The sequence below is a fragment of the Cyprinus carpio genome, chromosome B21, assembly GCF_018340385.1.
Source record: "Cyprinus carpio isolate SPL01 chromosome B21, ASM1834038v1, whole genome shotgun sequence".
In the NCBI taxonomy this organism is placed as follows: Eukaryota; Metazoa; Chordata; class Actinopteri; order Cypriniformes; family Cyprinidae; genus Cyprinus; species Cyprinus carpio.
This window is the reverse complement of record NC_056617.1, coordinates 20,616,622-20,641,934: the sequence shown is the minus strand read 5'-3', so window position 1 is coordinate 20,641,934 and position 25,313 is coordinate 20,616,622. Positions and strand designations below refer to the sequence as shown.

Sequence of the window (25,313 nt, the reverse complement as noted above, 5' to 3'; positions counted from 1 at the left end):
TCTGGTTTCAAATGTTTTCTCACAGTGTTTAAACTTTTGAATGATGTCTAATTTAGGATGATTTCTACAATATGTGGGAGAAAAAAGGTAATAAAAAAGCGCTAAGTGAACATTAGACCCGAAGTTTCTCAATTTCTGTGGATTTGGGCAGACATATGGATCAGTCAGAAGGACACACTGATGTTTTTATTGTTTTAGCAGTAGCTTCTCCCTCCAACCGGTATGTAATCAAATATATTATTACAATCATTGAAGTTCTTACCTCATCTCATATTACTGAGAAAAACAAAAACAGTCGTACATTAGAAATCAGTGTTACAGCATTATGTAAACATGATCAGAAACAACTTGCTACTGGAGTATCACTTACAAACCATGAAGTTCATCTCCCGTCCAAAACGGCAGAACATAACGGCATTTACATTAAATTAAATAGAAATCAATAGATCACAGATCATGCAGATCAGCATGAATAATGTCTGGTAAACTTGAGTTTGAGCAGCTCTATAACACTAACGTCTCTAAATACAAGAGCAGCGTGAAACAAAAACACTCACAACATCAGCTCACGATGAAGAAGACTGCAGACGATCAGAACCACAGCAAGGAAAGCGTGACAGAAAAAGAAGAGAATCTGGGGTTCCTTTAGTGATCAGCTCACGGCTTCGTTAACAAATCAAGTAAGATTAGGCTGGTTTTGTTGAGTCACTGCTGGACAAACAACAAAAGAGCAAATCTCATGAAACCTGCATCATATTCCACTCCAACATTAAAGAAAGGAGAAGAGGAGCTGTTGAGATTCATATCAGAAATGAGAAGATGGATGAGGGTGAACTGGATCATGTCATGATGGGAAATAACTGAAAGAAATAATTCAGCTAAAAATGAGAATGTGCTCACCCTCAGTTCATTCCAGATCAGGAGGAGTTTGTTTCTTCATCAGATCTGGAGAAATGTAGCACTGCATCAGTGTCTCAGCAATGGATGCTCTGCAGTGAATGGGTGCCGTCAGAATGAGAGTCCAAACAGTTGATAAAAACATCACAATAATCCACAAGTAATCTATCAAGATGTTTTTTTGTTGTTGTTGTTGTTTTTAGAGCTGTTTTGGCTTGTAAACGGTGCTTAATCTGTGCAGATTTCTCTCCTGATTCACACCAGAACACTTTTTCACTGGAGGAAGTGTTATTATGGATTATAGACTCTGTGTATTTGAGTTAAAAACATCTTAATGCTGGATGTGTTTCATCTTTTGTCTTCTCCAGATGTTCACTGATGGACTGGAGTGCTGTGGATTACTTGTGTATTATGGTGATGTTTTTATCAGCTGTTTGGACTCTCATTCTGACAGCACCCATTCACTGCAGAGCATCCATTGCTGAGACACTGATGCAGTGCTACATTTCTACAAACCTGATGAAGAAACAAACTCACCCTAATCTTGAATGGTCTGACGGTGAACACGTTTTCAGCTAATGTTCATTTGAATTATTATTTAAAAAACAGGCTTGATTTTCTTTATTTTGGCGTGAAATATGATGCAGACATGAGTTTCGTTTGATATTATAGTATCAGGGCTCTCTGCTCAGATCTTCACTAGTTTCACAGTGGTCAACATGAACATCTCTAACTGATGAACACTACATGAAATAAGACTGGAGGAGGACGTTAAAATGAGGAACAGTATGTCGGCTGAGATGCGGGAGCTGTACACTCTCATGGCCTGATGGGTAACAGAAGAAGAAGAAGCGTTGGATCCTCAGGACGCGTCGCACCCAAAGATCAGTAGCAGCTCATGACACATGATGAAGGTGAAGAAGTAGATACAGAGGTCGGAGAAGACGTCGCTCATCTTCCTGTACGTGTCCATGGAGCGGTTGATGACTTCTGCGGGGATCCCTGACAACAGGAGCGCGGCCGTCAGCATCGTGGTCTGGCTCTTCTTCTCCACCTGAGGAGCCCACCACACACAAAACACTGACTCTACATAGAAGCGCTCTGAAACACTGAGAAACACACTTATAGACTGATGATTCTCCAATCCATCAGTCCCAGCAGATTTCACAAGACTTCTGTTCTGATCTTCACAGCACAAAGCAGTTTTGTGTTGTTCTGGAGTGGGATTCCACCCATAATAACATTCTCATGTAATCAGTGCCAGTAAAAGCACAATTACCTCTACATATCTTTGACTAATTTCTGAAATTTTGATCCTGATCTCTCATGCACAAAGCAGCAAATAATCAGAATTCTGCTTCACTGAACATACAGAATACCCTGCACACTGTCACTGATTATAGTCTGTACATTTGAAATGTTTTTAAAAGATTATTTCATGTTTTCATTATATCAGTCTACTGTTATAATATAACATTTAGTATGATATAATATTTACTGGTAAAGTCAGACATTATAAGGCAGTATTATTTTAGTATCATTGAGTTATTGTTATGGTTTTCATTAATTAATAGTATTAATTAGTTTTTGTTTTTAGATTTTTCTTTTTAATTGTACATTTTTTTTTAATTTTTTTTTTTTAAGTTGATATAGTTTTCATTTGTTTTTGTTTCAGTAGTAGTGATTTTTAAGTACTTTAAGTTAAACTAAACTTGTTTCCAAGGCAACTAGCCAAAATAAAGTAATTGTTTTTTTTTTTATATTTAAAATATTTAAATTTATTTCACTTAATATTTACCTTGTTTCAAATAACAAAAATGTAATTAGACTTTATATTAAAGGGTTAGTTCACCCAAAAATGAAAATTAGCCCATAAATTACTCATCCAACGCATCCTAGGTGTATATGACTTTCTTCTTTCAGACGAATCCAGTCGGAGTTATATTAAAAATAGTCCTTGATCTTTCAAGCTGTTTCATGGCGCTCAGTGGGTGTTGCATGCTTTAAAAGAAGAAGTTAAACAGTCAAAAAAAAGTTGAAAAAGCGCCCATCCTTAATAAAAAATGTCTCACACTGCTCCGGGGGGTGAACAAAGTCCTCCTGTAGTGAAGCAATGTGTTTTTGTAAGAAAAATATCCATATTTAAAACGTAATAATCACTTTTATCTAGCTTGCGCTCACAGTTGTACACAGAAGCAGCTCCGGGATCATGACGTTTGGAGGTCAGCGCTGCGCATGCGCAAGTGAGTCTCGAGAAAACCAGCGTTTGTTTTACAGCGTTTGATCAAAAGAAGCAAAGTTTCCTTACTTAAAGGAAAACCAGCCTCCTCTTGGCTTATATCGAAATCCTCCGACATTCTTCTTTGCAAATCCTCGTTTTGTACTTATAATTAGTGACCTTTGTTTTGTTTTGATCTCTCCGCTGGGTTTCGCTGACCTCAGTATGTCATCAGTCCGGAACTGCTTCCATTTACAACAGTGAGGACAAGCTACATTAACGTGATTATTATAGTTTAAAAATGGTTATTTTTTTTACAAAAACGCAATGATTCGCTACAGGAGGACTTTGTTCACCCGCCAGTAGGCCTGTCACTATAACAACTTTTTGTTGTGAGATATATTACTCTAGAAATAAATGCTATAAACAATATTACTGTCATTTTAAGACCATTTTATGCCACTGAATATATAATCATAATATAAGGGCCTACACACTTTCAAATGACAACAAACTTTTAATTCTTAAGAATATTTATCATGGAAATTAAGTCAAAATATTAGATAAGTTAAACAACTTGAATAAACAAAATTTTTTCTAAAAAAAACCCCTGCAAAGTAACAAGTAGAAAAAAGAAAAATTCACAAATAACCTGTATGGAGATTTTTCCATCTACAGATTTTTTCCCTGAACTTCTTTTCTCTGTAAATTAAGGGTTCACACTATTGCTGAAAAACACTATCACTACTTAGCAGCCAGATGTCCGTATGCACAAAGGCACAGATCGCTAAACAAGACCATATCTGCAGATGAAACTTTTTATAGAAGCATTTTTGAACGAGCACCTCATGACTATACCACGTTATGTACGAGAAGCTGCAAAAGACACAGGCGCAAGTGGAATGCAATGACAAATGGAAATGGTTTTTTTTTTATTTTAATGTTATGTTTGTTGTGTTGTGTAAAATTATTTTGTTGATGTAATTTTATTGTATTTTTGATATAGTCGATTTGTTGTTTTTTTTGTTGGGACTGGCCTCCGGAGCCGTGTGAGGCACTTTTTTTATGGATGGGTGCTTTTTAACTTCTTTTGAACTGATGCATGCAACACCCGCTGAGTGCCATGACAGAGCTAGGAATAGCCAGGACAATTTTTTATATAACTCTGACTGGATTCGTCTGAAAGAAAAAAGTCATATACACCTAGGATGACTTGAGGGTGAATAATTTATGGGCTAATTTTCATTTCTGAGTGAACTAACCCTTTAAGGTGTGCTTGTTACAGTGTAATTATACATTTACGTACTGAGTAATATTAATTAACTACTTACTTACAATGTGGTTAGGGTTAGGATTTGGCTTAGGGTTTGTAATTATGCATAATTTATTGTTATTAGTGCATGTAACATGAAACAAGGACACCTTAAAATAAAGTTACCAAAAACATTTTTAGTTGTAACTTACCCAAAACACATTATATTCGGAATTACATACAGTAGTTTAATAGCATCTTTAACCTCTATAAACTTTCACTTTGTCTCTCACACCAAAATAAAATAGGTGCTGGATCAGTGACGCAGCTGCATCTCTCCTTACGGGGCTGGAAATATGTTTTATCAAACTCACAGTCAGGTCTGGACACATATTTATCTTATGATCAGTTCATCACAAAAAGTAATGGACAAATATAGCACTGCACAGTATCTGTGGAAAGTGTTTTACAGTTTCACTTACTTTATCAGTGCCAAAACAGAGACAAACCTTTGGGAAGTATTTGTGCAATCCCATGAAGCCCAGCTCCAGAGTGAGGAACGGTGCGAAGATGGACTGCGAAAACACAAGAGAGGGAGTCAGGGTGAACAGAATCCCACACCTGCGTCTGCGTCTGCGTCTGCGCAGCACTCACCAGATACTGGCAGACAAAGATGCGGACGAAAACGGCCAGAGCGACGCTGCAGACGAGCCGGAAGAGACAGAACGAGTCCAGCTCCTCCTCGCCGCTGCCGTCCTGAGCCGTCTTCTCTGCGGACAGCTGTCCTCGCAGCTTCATGGCGTCGTCGAAGCGGGACAGGCACTTCTGGAGACCCCTGCGAGGAGACGCAGAGCGTTCGTCTGTTGCCAGCCTCTGCCGGACATCCTCAGCCACCGCTTCATCTGAGACGCTCCCCGGAGACTCCGACAGCCTCTTGGAGGAGCAGGCCTCCATCCCGTCCAGATCCAGCTGCAGACGCGGCTCCAGGACTCTGGCTGCTGGCAAACACATGAGTCTGTGAGGGAGCAACTTACAGCAATAGCTACATTTGCATTTAATCAGATAGCAGACTAGGGATGGCTCGATACCATAATTTTGGCTTCGGTACGATACCAGAAAGTAATACCTCGGTATCAATACTAAATCGATACCATAGGTGGAAAATAACCAGCCTCAAAAAATAAGTGAACTGAAAACTAAAAAAAAAAAAAGGAGGATAATAAAAGTGAATCATCGTCATTTATAGTATTTAATAATCTTGGTTAATGTTAGGTATGTGTTTAGTAATGTTTACACACTAAACATGTATTAGTAGCCTACATTTATCTTTTATAAATAATCATTGACCTAGATATATAAGTGCTGTAATCAGTGTTGTGCAAGTTACTTCCAAACTGTAATACATTATAGATTACTTGTTACTGTCATTTAAAAGTAATTCCTTTCCTTACAATATTACTGTCTCAGAATTGTAATGCGTTACATTACTCCTGTATTACTTTTGAGTTACTTCCACCAAAATAACAACAGAAGCAGACCTGCCAACCTTGGAGAGTTTTTTTGAGTACCATCAGCGTGGTGGGAGGGGTTGTTTATTTATTTTGCTATTTAGTTGTTTGTATGCTATTTAAAAAAAAAGAGAAAAACTACAGTACAGTTTAAAACTCCAGTACACTTCTGTATAGGGCTGGGCGATATGAGCAAAAATCTCTCTATTTTTTGTCTGATTTGTGGTATATGTTAGCCTATATCTTGGCATTTTGTCTTTGGATTAAACTAATAAGGTGAATGTAAGTATGTAGGCATATATTATGTACAAAAAAGGGTTAAAATCACATTTCATTGTAACATTGCTATATATATATATATATATATATATATATATATATATATATATATATATATATATATATATATATATATATATATATAATATATATATAAAAATTTTTTTTTTTTTTTAAAGCAGAAGTTAAAGTTAAAAATGAAAAGTATTAAAAAGCACAGACTGAGTAAAAAGGCTGTTTTGATTACCCCATTACACTTTACAGTTAGTGCTATCATACAAATACACTTACTTATAGGTTTAAAATTCTACATGTCACATTTATCGTCCAACTACAAATATTTCAGCAAAATGTATACTTTAGTCAGAGTTATTGCGCTCCTATTTCATTGAGCTCTGTCTGATTGGTGCGCATGCGCGCGGCGGCGCTCGTTCTAAATGAAGTCTGTGGAGATTAGCGGAGAATCGATAAAGCAGAAACTCATGCACTTCTGACAGCAAAATGGAAATATTTCCATTGGTCTTTTAACATTTACAGATGGAGAATATACCTGTGCATTGTAAGTTATGCACTAAGGAAAACAGCACATCTCAAACACGTCTCTCTCAAACAGCGCGTCTCTGTCAGCCTCACACGCAGCCTTTCTGTCAGAGCATCTGACGCGGCGAGCGCGAGCCGCTTTGAACTGAAACTATAGGCTACTAGGAGAGAAATAAAACGCAGAAATTATTTAAATGCAAAACAAACACCACAAGCAGCTATTGACGGATCACGAACAGGAACTAGAACCTATTTGCTTCATTTTTGATTCGTTAATGTCTTGCGGTCTTACTGTTTTTTTTTCTCTTTTCTTTGAACAATTCAATTTTGGGCTAAAAGTGTATTGTAATGCAAGCGTTACTGAACATGTACCGAGTAAAATATTACTGAAAATTGTTAAGTAATGCCTTACACTACTGCGTTACAGCCCTATAGTAATATGTTACTGTAATGCACTACTTTTGTAATGCGTTACTCCCAACACTGGCTGTAATGCTGTTGATGAGTTATAATTTTTTTTTCAAGTGTTATTCTAACAGTCAAAGTAATATTCAAAATCACGTTATTATTTCTCTCTCCCTCAGAATGTTTTTCAGATTTCAGACTCAGTTAGTGCTGTTAATTACTCACATTATTATTTATTATTTATTATTATTATAGGTGATTAATGTTATTGGTATATAATTTTGTATATATGTTTCTTTTGTATTATTGATGCTAAAATTAATATAGCAAAACTGCCAAAATGTCACTGGTTCTAGCGTCACATGTTTGAGCTTTCGTGTTTACTGCGTCACATCTTATGTTTGTGCGTTGATCAGTTGTGAATAAAAGTTTAAATTAAGTCTGAATTTATGAATGATGCACTAACCTGTCGATCTCTTAATTCTCGGACAAGATCAGGATGAACACACAATTGAGCAAGTTAGCAAGATTTGATGTGCTGAATCCTGTGGTTAGTTCGTTCACCTTTATCATCTGTTTTGTATGTAAAGTAATGCCATATTTCACTTCTACTGCTCTCTGGATTTATTAGTTGCCGGCGCGTTAATAGAGTTTCATCTGATTGAGCAATGGCGTTGTTCTTCAGGTTTACCGGTTTTGCATCAATTTGAGAAGCACTGCCACCTACAGGTGAACTTCGGAACAGCAGCGCATGAAATACTGATTTGACCAAAATTATGATATTGTACCGTTTGAAATATAATAGATAACGGTATTTTTCTAGTTCCGGTATACCGCAAATCCCTATATTGTTTGAATTATAATGTGTAACTGTTCAGGTGTTATGAGAGCCCAGGTTGCTCTGATAGTGGCCTTCAGCTCTTCTGCATTGTTGGTTCTGGCATATCGCATCTTCCTCTTCACAATACCCCATAGATTTTCATCCTGATCTTTTCCGAGAATTAAGAGATCGACAGGTTAGTGCATCATTCATAAATTCAGACTTAATTTGAACTTTTATTCACAACTGATCAACGCACAAACATAAGATGTGACGCAGTAAACACGAAAGCTCAAACATGTGACGCTAGAACCAGTGACATTTTGGCAGTTTTGCTATATTAATTTTAGTATCAATAATATGAAGGGAATGTTTCTGCCACATTGTTGACCGCTAACATGAAGCAGCCGAGAGAGAGAGAGATTTATATTTAAAGCTTTTTCTTTGCCTATCTGAGTCTGAAATCTGAAAAACATTCTGAGGGAGAGAGAGAAATAATAACGTGATTTTTGAATATTACTTTGACTGTTAGAATAACACTTGAAAAAAAAAATTATAACTCATCAACAGCATTACAGCCAGTGTTGGGAGTAACGCATTACAAAAGTAGTGCATTACAGTAACATATTACTATAGGGCTGTAACGCAGTAGTGTAAGGCATTACTTAACAATTTTCAGTAATATTTTTACTCGGTACATGTTCAGTAACGCTTGCATTACAACACACTTTTAGCCCAAAATTTAATTGTTCAAAGAAAAGAGAAAAAAAAACAGTAAGACCGCAAGACATTAACGAATCAAAAATGAAGCAAATAGGTTCTAGTTCCTGTTCGTGATCCGTCAATAGCTGCTTGTGGTGTTTGTTTTGCATTTAAATAATTTCTGCTTTTTATTTCTCTCCTAGTAGCCTATAGTTTCAGTTCAAAGCGGCTCGCGCTCGCCGCGTCAGATGCTCTGACAGAAAGGCTGCGTGTGAGGCTGACAGAGACGCGCTGTTTGAGAGACGTGTTTGAGATGTGCTGTTTTCCTTAGTGCATAACTTTCAATGCACAGGTATATTCTCCATCTGTAAATGTTAAAAAAACCAATGGAAATATTTCCATTTTGCTGTCAGAAGTGCATGAGTTTCTGCTTTATTGATTCTCCGCTAATCTCCACAGACATTTAGAACGAACGCCGCCGAGCTCATGCGCACCAAACAGACAGCGCTCAATGAAATGGGAGTGCAATAACTGACTAAAATATAAATTTTGCTGAAATAATTGTAGTTGGATGATAAATGTGACATGTAGAATTTTTAAAACCTATAAGTAAGTGTATTTGTATGATAGCACTAACTGTAAAGTGTAACGGGGTAATCAAATCAGCCTTTTTACTCAGTCTGTGCTTTTTTGTACTTTTCATTTTTAACTTTAACTTCTGCTTTAAAAAAAAAAAAAAAAAAATAAAAATATATATATATATATATATATATATATATATATATATATATATATATATATATATATATATATATAGCAATGTTACAATGAAATGTGATTTTAACCCCTTTTTTGTACATAATATATGCCTACATACTTACATTCACCCCATTAGTTTAATCCAAAGACAAAATGCCAAGATATAGGCTACCATATAACACAAATCAGACAAAAAATAGAGAGATTTTTGCTCATATCGCCCAGCCCTATACAGAAGTGTACTGGAGTTTTTAAAGTGTACTTTAGTTTTTCTCTTTTTTTTTTTTAAATAGCATAAAAACAACTAAATAGCAAAATAAATAAACAACCCCTCCCACCACGCTGATGGTACTCAAAAAAACTCTCCAAGGTTGGCAGGTCTGCTTCTGTTGTTATTTTGGTGGAAGTAACTCAAAAGTAATACAGGAGTAATGTAACGCATTACAATTCTGAGACAGTAATATTGTAAGGAAAGGAATTACTTTTAAATGACAGTAACAAGTAATCTATAATGTATTTCAGTTTGGAAGTAACTTGCACAACACTGATTACAGCACTTATATATCTAGGTCAATGATTTTTTATAAAAGATAAATGTAGGCCACTAATACATGTTTAGTGTGTAAACATTACTAAACACATACCTAACATTAACCAAGATTATTAAATACTATAAATGACGATGATTCACTTTTATTATCCTCCTTTTTTTTTTTTTTTTTAGTTTTCAGTTCACTTATTTTTTGAGGCTGGTTATTTGCCACCTATGGTATCGATTTAGTATTGATACCGTGGTATTACTTTTTGGTATCATACCGAAGCCAAAATTATGGTATCGAGCCATCCCTAGGTATTACTTTCTGGTATCGTACCGAATATATATTTATGTTTTTGTTAAATAGTATTTTTATAAATTGCTCCTTTTTCCACTACTGTTAAAGGGATAGTTCACCCAAAAATGAAAATTGTCATAATTTATTCAGGTTTTTCCAAATTCAAGTCCTTGATTCAAATTTCTCATAAGCTTAATTGATTTGGTCTAAAGAGAGAAAAATTAATGATTATTTTAGTTTGAAGACTACATATATAATATAGCTACCAAAATAAATTTTGGTAACTACAGTTCAGCTAAAACTATTGACTAAAAGTACGGACTAAAAGATGACAAAAATTTAATGACTTTTCGTGGACTAAAACTATGAAAGACTCAAATGACTAAAATGTGACTTAGACTATTAAGCATTTTCATCTCAAGATAAAGACTAAGACTAAATCAAAAATGCCTGCCAAAATTAACACTGGTGGAGAATCAACAACTGGCAGACGATCTGAACGAGTTTTACTGCAGGTTTGAAAGAACACCCATCACCTGCCCTGAACACCTCTCTACACAACCGCCCTCACCATTCACACCTCCTGCAACCCCCCTCTCCCCCACACCTGCAATTCAGATCAGTGAAGATGAGGTGCGCCAGGTCATCCGGAAGCAGAAAAGGAAAAAATCACCAGGCCCAGACTGTGTTACACCAGTCTGTCTGAAATCCTTCGATGACCAGCTGGCACCCATCTTCACACAGATCTTCAACAGAACACTGGAGCTGTGCGAAGTCTCTTCATGCTTCAAACGCTCCACCATCACCCCCATCCCAAAAAAATCCAACATTACAGGACTAAATGACTACATGTCTGTGGCTCTAATGTCTGTGGTCATGAAGTCATTTGAAAAACTGGTGCTGGCCCACCTGAAGGACATTACTGGACCCTTACTGGATCCTCTTCAGTTTGCCTACAGAGCAAACAGGTCTGTGGACGATGCAGTAAACATTGGACTGCATTATGTTCTGCAACATCTAGACAGACCGGGGACTTATGTGAGGATCCTGTTTGTGGACTTCAGCTTGGCCTTTAACACTATCATTCCAAATCTCCTCCTGCCCAAACTAACTCAGCTCTCTGTGTCCACCTCTGTCTGTCAGTGGATCAACAGCTTCCTGACAGACAGGCAGCAGCTAGTGAGGCTTTGGAAAATACACATCCAGCACCCGTACAATCAGCACCGGAGCTCCCCAGGGCTGCGTTCCCTCCCCGCTGCTCTTCTCCCTGTACACTAACGATTGCTCATCTAAGGACCTCTCTGTCAAGCTCCTGAAGTTTGCAGACGACAGCACACTCATCGGCCTCATTCAGGACGGTGACGAGTCTTCTTACAGACAGGAGGTTAAAGAGCTGGCTGTCTGGTGCACTCTTAACAACCTGGAGCTTAACACACTCAAAACAGTGGAGATGATCGTGGACTTCAGGAGAAACCCCCCTGCTCTCCCCCCACTCACCATCATGAACAGCACTGTGGCTGCAGTGGAGTCATTCAGGTTCCTGGGCACCACCATCTCTCAGGACCTGAAGTGGGAAACTCACATAGACTCCATTGCTAAAAAGGCCCAGCAGAGGTTGTACTTTCTTCGCCAGCTGAGGAAATTCAACCTGCCACAGGAGCTGCTGAAGCTGTTCTACGCCGCCATCATTGAATCCATCCTCTGCACTTCAGTAACTGTCTGTTTTGGTTCAGCTCAGCTTCTAAATCTGACCTCAGAAGACTACAGAGGGTAGTCCGGACTGCTGAGAGAATCATCGGTACAACCCTCCCTTCTATTCAAGAACTGTATTTATCCAGAGTGAGCAAAAGGGCTGGCAAAATCACTCTGGACCCCTCACATCCAGCACACTCCCTGTTTGAACTGTTGCCATCTGGTCGACGCTACAGAGCACTGAGCACCAGAACGACCAGACACAGGAACAGTTTCTTCCCTCATGCAATCCATCTAATGAACACTTGACAATAACTGTGGAACACACTACACTATTTATATTTACAGACACATACACTTATTTATCTAACACACATACTTAGTCTACACTTCAAAGTTGCACACAATATACCTGTACATACAAAACTGCCTATTGTAATATACCTGCACATATAATTGTCAATTTGTATATTGTTATTCCTTACCTACTTATTTGTATTTTTTATTCTTTTATTATGTATTTTATGTTCTGTCGCTGTCATTCTGTTGCACAGTGGAAGCTTCTGTCACGAAAACAAATTCCTTGTATGTGTAAACATACCTGGCAATAAAGCTCATTCTGATACTGAGATATTATATATATATATATATAATATAAACAAAAAACACAAAACAAAATATAAACAAGTAGATGTAACAGACACAGAATATAGAGCAAGTGTTAAAGAGTCAAGTCAACAAATAGATAAAATAATAGAACTAGAATAGAGAGTGTTAGAGTTAGAGGGTCAAATAAAGATGGTAGAGATTAGTTTTCAGCTGATTCTTGCAGATGTTAAGGACTCAGCTGCTCGGATTGAGTTGGGCAGATCATTCCTCCAGGAGGAACAGTTAATGTAAAAGTATGTGAAAGTGATTTTTTGCTGAACAATCAAGCGACGTTCACTTGCAGAACACAAGCTGCTAGAGGCAAAACTCTGAAGTAATGAATTTATTTTGAACTCAAAGTATTTTGAAGAATTTTGGTTCCCATTGACTCCCATAGCAGGAAAATAAATACTAAGTAAGTCAATAGCCGCGTTTCCACTGTCGGGCTTAAAGCGGGCGTGCTAGTGCGTGCCAGGGCCAGTAGCGTTTCCACTGTCACTTCCGGGGCTTGATCGTGCCTCGTCGGGGCTTCCTCGGGGCCAACGGCCAGGGTTTTTTGGCCCGACGAAAACCTTGGGCCAAAGCGGGCCAGCTGGGGCTAGAGGAGTGGTTATGAACAAAGGCGGAGTTATATTTATATAGGCGGAGTTATATAGGAGTTATATAGGCAGAGAAATATTTATAAGCGATGTAAAAGACTATGCACGCTAAACATTAACGTTACCATAATAAACATGGTAAATGCAACCACTTGGAGTAATCAGACGTCAGCTTCTTATTCTCTATCACAATTGTGTATTTATTTAGTAACATATATTATCTGTCATAAGTCTCGTCTCGAGAGTTTAGCTCCGCGTAGCATGTCATCAAAATATAATAATGGTTTTTGTTCTGAGCTTTTGTAAAAAAAGAGAGCGTCTGCGCAGCGGATCATTTCAGAAAGCTAACAGCTATAACACCAGCATTAAAATCTTTTTCAAATAAGTTGAACTCAAAACTCACTTTCAGTCAGAAGCGTGTGTTTGAAATAATTTGATCCGATGTGGATTATAATCACTAAACAAGGCAGAAATATTTATAAGCGATGCAAAAGACTATGCACGCTAGACATTAACATTACCATAGTAAACATGGTGACCTCTTGAAGAAATCAGACATCAGCTTCTTATTCTCTATTACAATTGTGTATTTATTTAGTAACTTATATTATCTGTCATAAGTCTCGTCTCGAGAGTTTAGCTCCATGTAGCCTATCATAAAAATATAATAATGTTTTTTGTTCGGGAGCTTTTATAAAAATAGAGTTATTATCAATCATTCTAAATGTGAATAAGTAGGCTATTTTCATAAGCGTTAAAAATAAATAAATAAAATAGAAATACATTTATTTCTGTGTGATTAATTTTGAGTCCTGATAAACTGATTCATTATGATCAATGTATCACTTATTCTATAGTAAAACATCGATGCTTTTGAACTTTAATAATTTAACAAAGCATGCAAACAAAAGGCCGCTGTTATCATGTTCGTTTTGTGATCGCGCATGTTCCAGTGACATATTTCTGATTAGTTTTCTGATAACTTCTCTTTGTTGGTGAAACGATGGAGTTGCATGATGTTGTTCCTGAGAGGCGTGTAAAGGGTGGGTTTTAGTGACGCGCAGCGGAGCTTCTGGCCCGACGGTGGAAACGCTGCGCTATTCTGGCCTCGGTGCTACTGGCCCAAAGCTATTAGCCCCGTCCGGCCCGTTTTAAGCCCTGGCTCGCACTGACCCCACAGTGGAAATGCGGCTAATGGGCACCATCAACTGTTTGATTACTAGCATTATTCAAAATATCTTACTTTATGTTCAACATCATAAACAAACTAATAGGTTTGTAATGACATGAGGATGAGTAAATGATGCCAAAATTTTAATTTTGGGGCGAAATATCGATCACTGTCTCAGCAATGGATGCTCAGCAGTGAATGGGTGCCGTCAAACAGCTGATTAAAACATCACAATAATCTCCTGTTGTCTCTCACATCAAAATCCAGACACATATTTGTTTAGAGCTGTTTAAACACTGCTTGATCTGTGCGGATTTCTCTCCTGATTCACACCAGAACACTTTTTCACTGGAGGAAGTGTTATTATGGATTATAGACTCTATGTATTTGAGTTAAAAACATCTTAATGCTGGATGTGTTTCATCTTTTGTCTTCTCCAGATGTTCACTGATGGACTGGAGTGCTGTGGATTACTTGTGGATTATTGTGATGTTTTTATCAGCTGTTTGGACTCTCATTCTGACGGCACCCATTCACTGCAGAGCATCCATTGCTGAGACACTGATGCAGTGCTACATTTCTCCAGATCTGATCAAGAAACAAAATATTACCCTGGGATGAAACAGTTTAGAACACTGTAATAGGTACACTAGGAAACATTACATTATGATTCGGATGCAGTATTTCTATGTGCCGAATCTAATGTAAGTGAATGGTGACTGATCGTGTGATTCTGGAGCACCAGGTGTAGTCGTTTTTGGGGCCCACTGTACATGACATGAATCATATGAGGGACGCTGTTTGTTCATGCAGCTGTGAATCTGAATCAGAGCGGAGTCCGCTGTTTTCCTCCGCGTTAATCGTGTCGCCAGAGACTCACCGCTGTCCGCGTCGCTCTTACTGAAGCCCACGATCTTCTTCATGCGCTGCTCGGAGTTCAGCAGTAACTTCCTCCTGCGGATCTCCGCGCGTCTCTGCGCCGCGTTATTCTGCTGCTGCGCCGCGCTCTCTGCCTCCTCGCTCGCCTCCATTACTCCGATCACTGAAGAATATCAGAATATCTGGCAGCAGCTGCTGTCTCTCTGTGTCAATCTGTTATTATCAGTAGCGCGGAGCCTCACATAATGTGTCTCCTATGGATGACGACACCGTTTCAAAATAAAAGTCCGAGCTCATCGTCGTGACGTTGGCAAAAGTGTGTGTGTGTGTGTGTGTGTGTTGGCATATGTGGTTTATGAGACCAATTTTCAGGTTTACATACCAGCATTACAAGACCAATCGGTTTATGAGACCAATTTTAGTGGTCTCGTAATTCGGGAAATTTAACTTCTTATAATTATTGACTAATAATAATTTAAATAACTATTAATACTTGTATGTTTACTACATTACTGCTTTTATTAATTAATGTTGCTATTTTACTGTTATGACACTCCCTACCTTTTTTTATAACCTTTACAAACATGGTCCTCATAAACCATGTTGTGTATGTGCAAACTCGGAACAGCGCCCCTGTAGGTGGGAATTGGTATTGCAAGGTATACACATTGGCGCCAAATTACACACACTTTGGCGCCAAATTAAACATTCCCGCCATATGCGATTGGAAATACCAGACACGCAGCGTACGTCAAGAAGAGAGGTTCAGTGAACAACGCAGCAGCATCTATGGTGAAAAAGTAAGTACTTAATATCTTTTATTTTTTATATACATAAAATCCGCGATTCCTCAACGTTAATTTCAGTTGTCAAATATTCATTTGATGTCATTTAATCACTTAAAACTTTAACGTTAGTAATGGCGAGTATAAGGAGCGCTGCTGATAGAATACAGTAGATTGATATCTGAATAACAATCTCCTCTAATGTCGTTCATATATATATTTTTTTTTTTTCATTTTTTTAATTTATCAAAGTTCAAATAATACAGTAGATTGATATCTGAATAACAATCTCCTCTAATGTCGTGTCTGTGCGGTCACGGGAGTTTACGTGGTCTGAGCGGGAGAGTTCGCCGGTTTTAGCCGGCTGAGGTGCACTCTAATACGGAGACGCTTGTCTCTCGTTCCCCTGGCCACGGCCTTGAGACTGGAGCGTGCAATTTTCACACCCAAACCACTGCCTGCTGCTGTTTCTCTTTGCGTTTAAAGAGAAATGTTAACAAATAACAGGGCCAGTGTTAGGAGTAATGCATTACTAAGCAATCTAATTAATAAAATTGAATTATTTTTTCTTGAAAATGTAAAAAGTGTTAGGTTTAAAATGATTATTTCACATTATCAACAACGTCGATAAAAATATAAATAAATAAATAAAAAATTATAGACAAATATTAAATTTTGTTCTCATTTCGACCTAATCTAAATGCTGCCTGCTACACACAAACTGTTAAAATTTACGTGTGGAGCGTCTCACACCTCAGTGTCGCTTTCAGTTAGAATTACAACTTGATTTTCTGTTATAAAGCAGCTCTCCACTGTGAAACTATAGCTAATAATGAAATCTTTTTAGTGAATATTTAACATCAAAGTTTATTTTTGTAGTGTTATTTTTAGCTTTTGATTTATAGTAATTTATTGATATATATATATATATATATATATTTATATATATATATATATATATATATATATGAATATTGAATATGCACTTAAGCACTTAATTAATATTACACTGTTTATCTGTGATTGACTTGACGTGATATTTTGTAGTGAGTCCGAGTTGTCAGACCAGAGGACTCAATCCTTTAAAAGATGCAGAAATACACGTCAAAATGGGGAAGGACAAAGACATAATAACTGGGAGATACATTAAGCCCATCAAAGGTAAGTTTTTTTTTTTTTTTTTGGTTTCCCATAAACTATCTCTTAACTACTTAACTTCTATTATACAGGATACACAGTGGTCCACCAGAAATACAGTCTGTGACCTGTACAGCTTGCATGCCTTGGATATTCCAATAATGGAGTAAAATACGTTTCAAAAATAGACTAGTTTTAGATTTAACAACAATGAAGAAGGGGCCTATAGGGGTGTACTCACACTAGACGATCTGAACCGTGCTCAAGCATGTTTGACCCCCAAAATCCTTTTTTTTTTGCTCAAGCATGTTTGACCCCCAACCTACACTATATATATTTATATATATATATATATATATATATATATATATATATATAATGGCTGGCTATATATAATTTTTTTTTTTTTTTATATATAGGATTTTATTTTTATATAAAAGATTTTTTTTTTTTTGATGTTTAGTTCAGCATAAACAGTAAAATTTTGAAATATTTGTACTATTTAAAATAGCTTTCTATTTGAATAGATTTTGAACTATAATTTATTTCTGTGATGCCCAGCTGAATTTTCAGCATCATTATTCCAGTCTTCAGTGTCACTTGATATGCTGATATGCTGATTTGCTGATTATCAATATTTAAAACAGTTGAGTACATTCTTTTTCAGGATTCTTTGATAAATAAAAAGATCCAAAGATCAGTATTTATCTGAAATAAAAAGCTTTTGTTGTTTGGAGTCAGTATAATTTTCATTATTTTGTGGGGAAAGAAATTAGTACTTTTATTTAGCGAGGATGCTTAAAATTAATCAAAAGTCATGATAAAGAAATTTATAATGTTAAAAAATTTCAGATAGTGTTTATATCGATATTGGAATAATATTGTATTGACCGAAATTAAGAAATATATTGTGATATAAATTTTGGCCATTACATCCAGCCCTCCAGTCACATCATAATGACCCTACTTCATTTCCAGAATAAACATCTGTTGGCCACATGCAGTGATCGTTGGCCACCAGTGAAGTCACAATATGGAGAAAAAATCTTAACCTCAAAAACCTTAATTTCTTTGCGACTAAAGAAAGAAACACATGAACATCTTGAATGACATGAGCGTGAGTAAATTATAAGAAAATTTTTGTTCTGGAAGTGAATTTATCCTTTAAGTGTGCTCCAGCCTAGTGTGGGTACACCATAAGTTTCATCTAAATGCAGGACTCCAGGTGCACAGGCACTACTGCCCTCAAATGTTAGTCCTAATTAAATTAATTTATTACTTATAATTAGGTTGGTGTTTTTTTCTGTTTTTGTTTCATAATATATAAAAGAAAAAATGGTGTGGAAAAAAAAAGATGTGTGTATGTTTGTATTTGAGCCGCACGATTAATCGAATGTGATTGTCATGCACATCTCGTCAGTAAAGTGGTTCTGTGATTACTAGTAAATCTCCATCACCTGCTTTCAAATGGAGCAGCATTTACTACACAGAACCATAGATCACTGACAAGCTACAAACAAAGAATCTCAGATGATATAATCATGTGATTATGAAATCATTTGCGATAATGACAGCTGTTTGCGTAGCTTCTCAGTGGCTCTGTGTAGTAAATGCTGCTCCATCTGAAAATACCACATTTAATAGCATGTTTTTTACTCCAAACTCACTTCATAACGTCAATTGAGTGTTTGAAATAAATCCTTCTGTGAGATGATGTGGCTTCTTAAACAGAATAAGACACACAATATTTCATAGTATTCTAAGCAGTGATAAAGTCTATGTCGATTATCACTGCATTATAGATATACTTTATTATAATGAAAATTATAATAAGAACTCAGATAAATCATATATTGCCATAGTCGTGTGTTTATTAGTAATGTTGAATCAATGAAAGCAGTTAAATGTTTTAATTTATTTTAATTGAAATTATTTTAATGGGTTTGTTCTGCGGGGCGTATTTGGAGTTTATTTGGTCTTCGGATGGAGATTTACTGCTGATCTCAGAACCCTGCTTCACTGAAAAATACACATGACAATTGCAGCTTCTGTCAAATCGTGATTTCGATTTATTGTGCAGCCCTAGTCTGTATTAGTGGTACTTTTCAAATGTGTTTTGGTCAAAGGCAGGGTAGGTGATTTGGTTCAAAAACATTGATATGCTTGTTGAAAGTGTCCTCACATCCCGATAGCAAACAATAAGTTAAGTGGTCTATATTTATTTATATATATTATTATACTGGGAGGGTGGGAATCTTATGCTTTTAAAGCTAGCTTGCTATTGCTAGCCTTTATGAAATCGCCTACCCTACCTTTATGTAGTTTAAATTGTTTAACAGTTTCCTGTTGATTTTTATTTCATTCAGGTCGGGGTGTGTTTGCAAAAACCCCTATCTTACAAGGTTCCTTTATTCTCGAGTACAGAGGAACTTTAGTGGAAAAAGGGAAATTGGGAAAAATTAATAATAATAATTATGCATACTTTTTCAAACACGGAGGGCGCGTGACTGCTGGTGAGTAGCCTGTATTTGACTGTATGTAAACCCCTGTGGATTGTTTTTAAAATGTGTTTCTTAACCCTGAAACTAAGTATCACACAGTTTTGGGGCAGGTTAAAGTGATTACTAATGATGTATTCATTTCTAGAGCATAACTTTAGTGAACATTTGTAACATTAAATTTTTTTCCCATATAGCATCGATGCCTCCTTAGATGACGGCTCTCTTGGGAGACTAGTAAACGACAGTCAAAAGTCAAATGGCAAAATAAAAAAAATTGAACTGGGCGGAAAGCCTCATCTTTGTTTATTTGCTATAAAAGACATAAATAAAGATGACGAGATTACATATAATTATGGAGGACAAGACTTGCCATGGCGTTCTTACTGTGGGCAGGAACTGTGCAAGGTAGAATATTTCCAAATGATATTCAAGTATTTATACTAATAGCCCAGTTATTTCAGTTTTTTTTCTGTCTTCCAGTTTGTCCATGAGCCTGTCGCTCCAGCCATTACGGGAAGTGAAGTCACTTCTGCTAAAGAGGTTTGTTAACACTTTTGTCAATTTAGTTTTTCACTCGTTATAACATGACCTGGAGTGAAATTCTCTTATTGCTACAAAATGTGATTCAGCAGTACACTATTGTTAAAAACACTTGTGTGTTAACAGTATACTGAAAGCCTTGTGTCCTCATAAACCACGAGTAAACACACACTTGTGTTATTAAACTATAGTCTACTGCTGAGTCTCATACAATAGTCATGTGTGTCCTCATAAACCATGAGTAAACACACACTTGTGTTATTAAACTATAGTCTACTGCTGAGTCGCATACAATAGTCATGTGTGTCCTCATAAACCACGCGTGAAACACACACACTTGTGTTATTAAACTATAGTCTATTGCTGAGTCGCATACAATAGTCATGTGTGTCCTCATAAACCACGAGTGTCACACACACTTGTGTTATTAAACTATAGTTTACTGCTGAGTCGTATACAATAGTCATGTGTGTCCTCATAAACCACGAGTGAACACACACTTGTGTTATTAAAACTATAGTTTACTGCTGAGTCTCATACAATACATCGAGTAAACATGTGTGTCCACTTGTGTTATTAAACACGAGTAAACACACACACTTGTGTTATTAACCACTATAGTCTACTGCTGAGTCACATACAATAGTCATGTTTGTCCTCATAAACCACGAGTAAACACACACTTGTGTTATTAAACTATAGTCTACTGCTGAGTCGCATACAATAGTCATGTGTGTCCTCATAAACCACGAGTAAACACACACTTGTGTTATTAAACTATAGTTTACTGCTGAGTCGCATACAATAGTCATGTGTGTCCTCATAAACCACGAGTAAACACACACTTGTGTTATTAAACTATAGTCTACTGCTGAGTCACATACAATAGTCATGTGTGTCCTCATAAACCACGAGTAAAACACACACTTGTGTTATTAAACTATAGTTTACTGCTGAGTCTCATACAATAGTCATGTGTGTCCTCATAAACCACGAGTAAAACACACACTTGTGTTATTAAACTATAGTCTACTGCTGAGTCACATACAATAGTCATGTGTGTCCTCATAAACCACGAGTGAACACACACTTGTGTTATTAAACTATAGTCTACTGCTGAGTCACATACAATAGTCATGTGTGTCCTCATAAACCACGAGTAAACACACACTTGTGTTTATTAAACTATAGTCTACTGCTGAGTCACATACAATAGTCATGTGTGTCCTCATAAACCACGAGTTAACACACACACTTGTGTTATTAAACTATAGTCTACTGCTGAGTCGCATACAATAGTCATGTGTGTCCTCATAAACCACGAGTAAACAAACTCTTGTGTTATTAAACTATAGTCTCCTGCTGAGTCTCATACAATAGTCATGTGTGTCCTCATAAACCACGAGTAAACACACACTTGTGTTATTAAACTATAGTCTACTGCTGAGTCACATACAATAGTCATGTGTGTCCTCATAAACCACGAGTAAACACACACTTGTGTTATTAAACTATAGTCTACTGCTGAGTCACATACAATAGTCATGTGTGTCCTCATAAACCACGAGTAAACACACACACTTGTGTTATTAAACTATAGTCTACTGCTGAGTCACATACAATAGTCATGTGTGTCCTCATAAACCACGAGTAAACACACACACTTGTGTTATTAAACTATAGTCTACTGCTGAGTCGCATACAATAGTCATGTGTGTCCTCATAAACCACGAGTAAACACACACTTATGTTATTAAACTATAGTCTACTGCTGAGTCTCATACAATAGTCATGTGTGTCCTCATAAACCACGAGTAAACACACACTTGTGTTATTAAACTATAGTTTACTGCTGAGTCGCATACAATAGTTACGTGTGTGTCCTCATAAACCACGAGTAAACACACACTTGTGTTATTAAACTCATAGTCTACTGCTGAGTCACATACAATAGTCATGTGTGTCCTCATGTGTGTCCTCAAACCACGAGTAAACACACACACTTGTGTTATTAAACTATATTCTACTGCTGAGTCACATACAATAGTCATGTGTGTCCTCATAAACCACGAGTAAACACACACTTGTGTTATTAAACTATAGTTTACTGCTGAGTCGCATACAATAGTCATGTGTGTCCTCATAAACCACGAGTAAAACACACACTTGTGTTATTAAACTATATTCTACTGCTGAGTCACATAAAATAGTCATGTGTGTCCTCATAAACCACGAGTAAACACACACTTGTGTTATTAAACTATATTCTTCTGCTGAGTCTCATACAATAGTCATGTGTGTCCTCATAAACCACGAGTAAACACACACTTGTGTTATTAAACTATAGTCTACTGCTGAGTCGCATACAATAATCATGTGTGTCCTCATAAACCACGAGTAAACACACACTTGTGGTTATTAAACTATAGTCTTCTGCTGAGTCTCATACAATAGTCATTTGTGTCCTCATAAACCACGAGTAAACACACACTTGTGTTATTAAACTATAGTTTACTGCTGAGTCGCATACAATAGTCATGTGTGTCCTCATAAACCACGAGTAAACACACACTTGTGTTATTAAACTATAGTTTACTGCTGAGTCTCATACAATAGTCATGTGTGTCCTCATAAACCACGAGTAAACACACACTTGTGTTATTAAACTATAGTCTACTGCTGAGTCACATACAATAGTCATGTGTGTCCTCATAAACCACGAGTAAAAACACACACTTGTGTTATTAAACTATATTCTACTGCTGAGTCACATACAATAGTCATGTGTGTCCTCATAAACCACGAGTAAAACACACACTTGTGTTATTAAACTATAGTCTACTGCTGAGTCTCATACAATAGTCATGTGTGTCCTCATAAACCACGAGTAAACACACACTTGTGTTATTAAACTATAGTCTACTGCTGAGTCGCATACAATAGTCATGTGTGTCCTCATAAACCACGAGTCAACACACACTTGGTGTTATTAAACTATAGTTTACTGCTGAGTCGCATACAATAGTCATGTGTGTCCTCATAAACCACGTAAAAACACACACTTGTGTTATTAAACTATAGTTTACTGCTGAGTCGCATACAATAGTCATGTGTGTCCTCATAAACCACGAGTAAAACACACACTTGTGTTATTAAACTATAGTTTACTGCTGAGTCTCATACAATAGTCATGTGTGTCCTCATAAACCACGAGTAAAAACACACACTTGTGTTATTAAACTATATTCTTCTGCTGAGTCGCATACAATAATCATGTGTGTCCTCATAAACCACGAGTAAACACACACTTGTGTTATTAAACTATAGTTTACTGCTGAGTCGCATACAATAGTCATGTGTGTCCTCATAAACCACGAGTAAACACACACACTTGTGTTATTAAACTATAGTCTACTGCTGAGTCGCATACAATAGTCATGTGTGTCCTCATAAACCACGAGTAAACACACACTTGTGTTATTAAACTATATTCTTCTGCTGAGTCTCATACAATAGTCATGTGTGTCCTCATAAACCACGAGTAAAACACACACTTGTGTTATTAAACTATAGTCTACTGCTGAGTCACATACAATAGTCATGTGTGTCCTCATAAACCACGAGTAAACACACACTTGTGTTATTAAACTATAGTCTACTGCTGAGTCTCATACAATAGTCATGTGTGTCCTCATAAACCACGAGTAAACACACACTTGTGTTATTTAAACTATAGTTTACTGCTGAGTCGCATACAATAGTCATGTGTGTCCTCATAAACCACGAGTAAACACACACTTGTGTTATTAAACTATAGTTTACTGCTGAGTCTCATACAATAGTCATGTGTGTCCTCATAAACCACGAGTAAACACACACTTGTGTTATTAAACTATAGTCTACTGCTGAGTCACATACAATAGTCATGTGTGTCCTCATAAACCACGAGTAAAACACACACTTGTGTTATTAAACTATAGTCTATTGCTGAGTCGCATACAATAGTCATGTGTGTCCTCATAAACCACGAGTAAACACACCACTTGTGTTATTAAACTATAGTCTTCTGCTGGGTCTCATACAATAGTCATGTTTGTCCTCATAAACCACGAGTAAACACACACTTGTGTTATTAAACTATAGTCTACTGCTGAGTCACATACAATAGTCATGTGTGTCCTCATAAACCACGAGTAAACACACACTTGTGTTATTAAACTATAGTTTACTGCTGAGTCGCATACAATAGTCATGTGTGTCCTCATAAACCACGAGTAAACACACACTTGTGTTATTAAACTATAGTCTACTGCTGAGTCACATACAATAGTCATGTGTGTCCTCATAAACCACGAGTAAACACACACTTGTGTTATTAAACTATAGTCTACTGCTGAGTCACATACAATAGTCATGTGTGTCCTCATAAACCACGAGTAAACACACACTTGTGTTATTAAACTATAGTTTACTGCTGAGTCTCATACAATAGTCATGTGTGTCCTCATAAACCACGAGTAAACACACACTTGTTTTATTAAACTATAGTTTACTGCTGAGTCACATACAATAGTCATGTGTGTCCTCATAAACCACGAGTAAACACACACTTGTGTTATTAAACTATAGTTTACTGCTGAGTCACATACAATAGTCATGTGTGTCCTCATAAACCACGAGTAAACACACACTTGTGTTATTAAACTATAGTCTACTGCTGAGTCACATACAATAGTCATGTGTGTCCTCATAAACCACGAGTAAACACACACTTGTGTTATTAGACTATAGTCTAATTTTTGGTCACATACAATAGTCATGTGTGTCCTCATGAACCACGAGTAAACAAACACTTGTGTTATTAAACTATAGTCTACTGCTGAGTCACATACAATAGTCATGTGTGTCCTCATGAACCACGAGTAAACACACACTTGTGTTATTAAACTATAGTCTACTGCTGAGTCACATACAATAGTCATGTGTCCTCATGAACCACGAGTAAACACACACTTGTGTTATTAAACTATAGTCTACTGCTGAGTCTCATACAATAGTCATGTGTGTCCTCATAAACCACGAGTGAACACACACTTGTGTTATTAAACTATAGTCTACTGCTGAGTCGCATACAATAGTCATGTGTGT

The 25,313-nt window shown here is 36.8% G+C and overlaps 1 protein-coding gene and 1 long non-coding RNA gene across 6 annotated transcripts in view; one reads left to right on the top strand and one right to left on the bottom strand.

Annotated features, from left to right (window-relative positions):
• Nucleotides 1–1,393: 1,393 nt before the first annotated feature.
• Nucleotides 1,394–15,476, bottom strand: LOC122141244 (guided entry of tail-anchored proteins factor CAMLG-like). Of its 3 annotated transcripts, none has more exons than XM_042747910.1 (4): nt 15,204–15,476; nt 5,022–5,365; nt 4,850–4,942; nt 1,394–1,951 (listed from the first exon to the last, which is right to left on the bottom strand). In XM_042747910.1, the coding sequence occupies exons 1-4, from the start codon at nt 15,352–15,354 to the stop codon at nt 1,760–1,762; spliced, it is 780 nt and encodes a 259-aa protein (XP_042603844.1). In that variant the 5' UTR covers nt 15,355–15,476; the 3' UTR covers nt 1,394–1,759. The 3 variants fall into 3 exon arrangements, with proteins under 3 accessions (XP_042603844.1, XP_042603845.1, XP_042603846.1); XM_042747911.1 differs by having other exon boundaries at nt 1,395–1,951; nt 5,022–5,362; XM_042747912.1 differs by having other exon boundaries at nt 1,397–1,951; nt 4,877–4,942; nt 15,204–15,473.
• Nucleotides 15,477–15,527: 51 nt separating this feature from the next.
• The window catches only part of LOC122141243, a 28,045-nt gene continuing 18,259 nt past the window's right edge, over nt 15,528–25,313 (top strand). Inside the window, exons 1-3 of one of the 3 annotated variants that reach the window (XR_006157625.1) lie at nt 15,528–16,002; nt 17,035–17,148; nt 20,106–20,165. This is a non-coding gene — a long non-coding RNA (uncharacterized LOC122141243). Of the gene's footprint in view, nt 16,003–17,034; nt 17,149–19,298; nt 20,031–20,105; nt 20,166–25,313 lie in introns of those variants that run through there. The other 2 variants (XR_006157626.1, XR_006157624.1) reach the window with 2 other exon arrangements.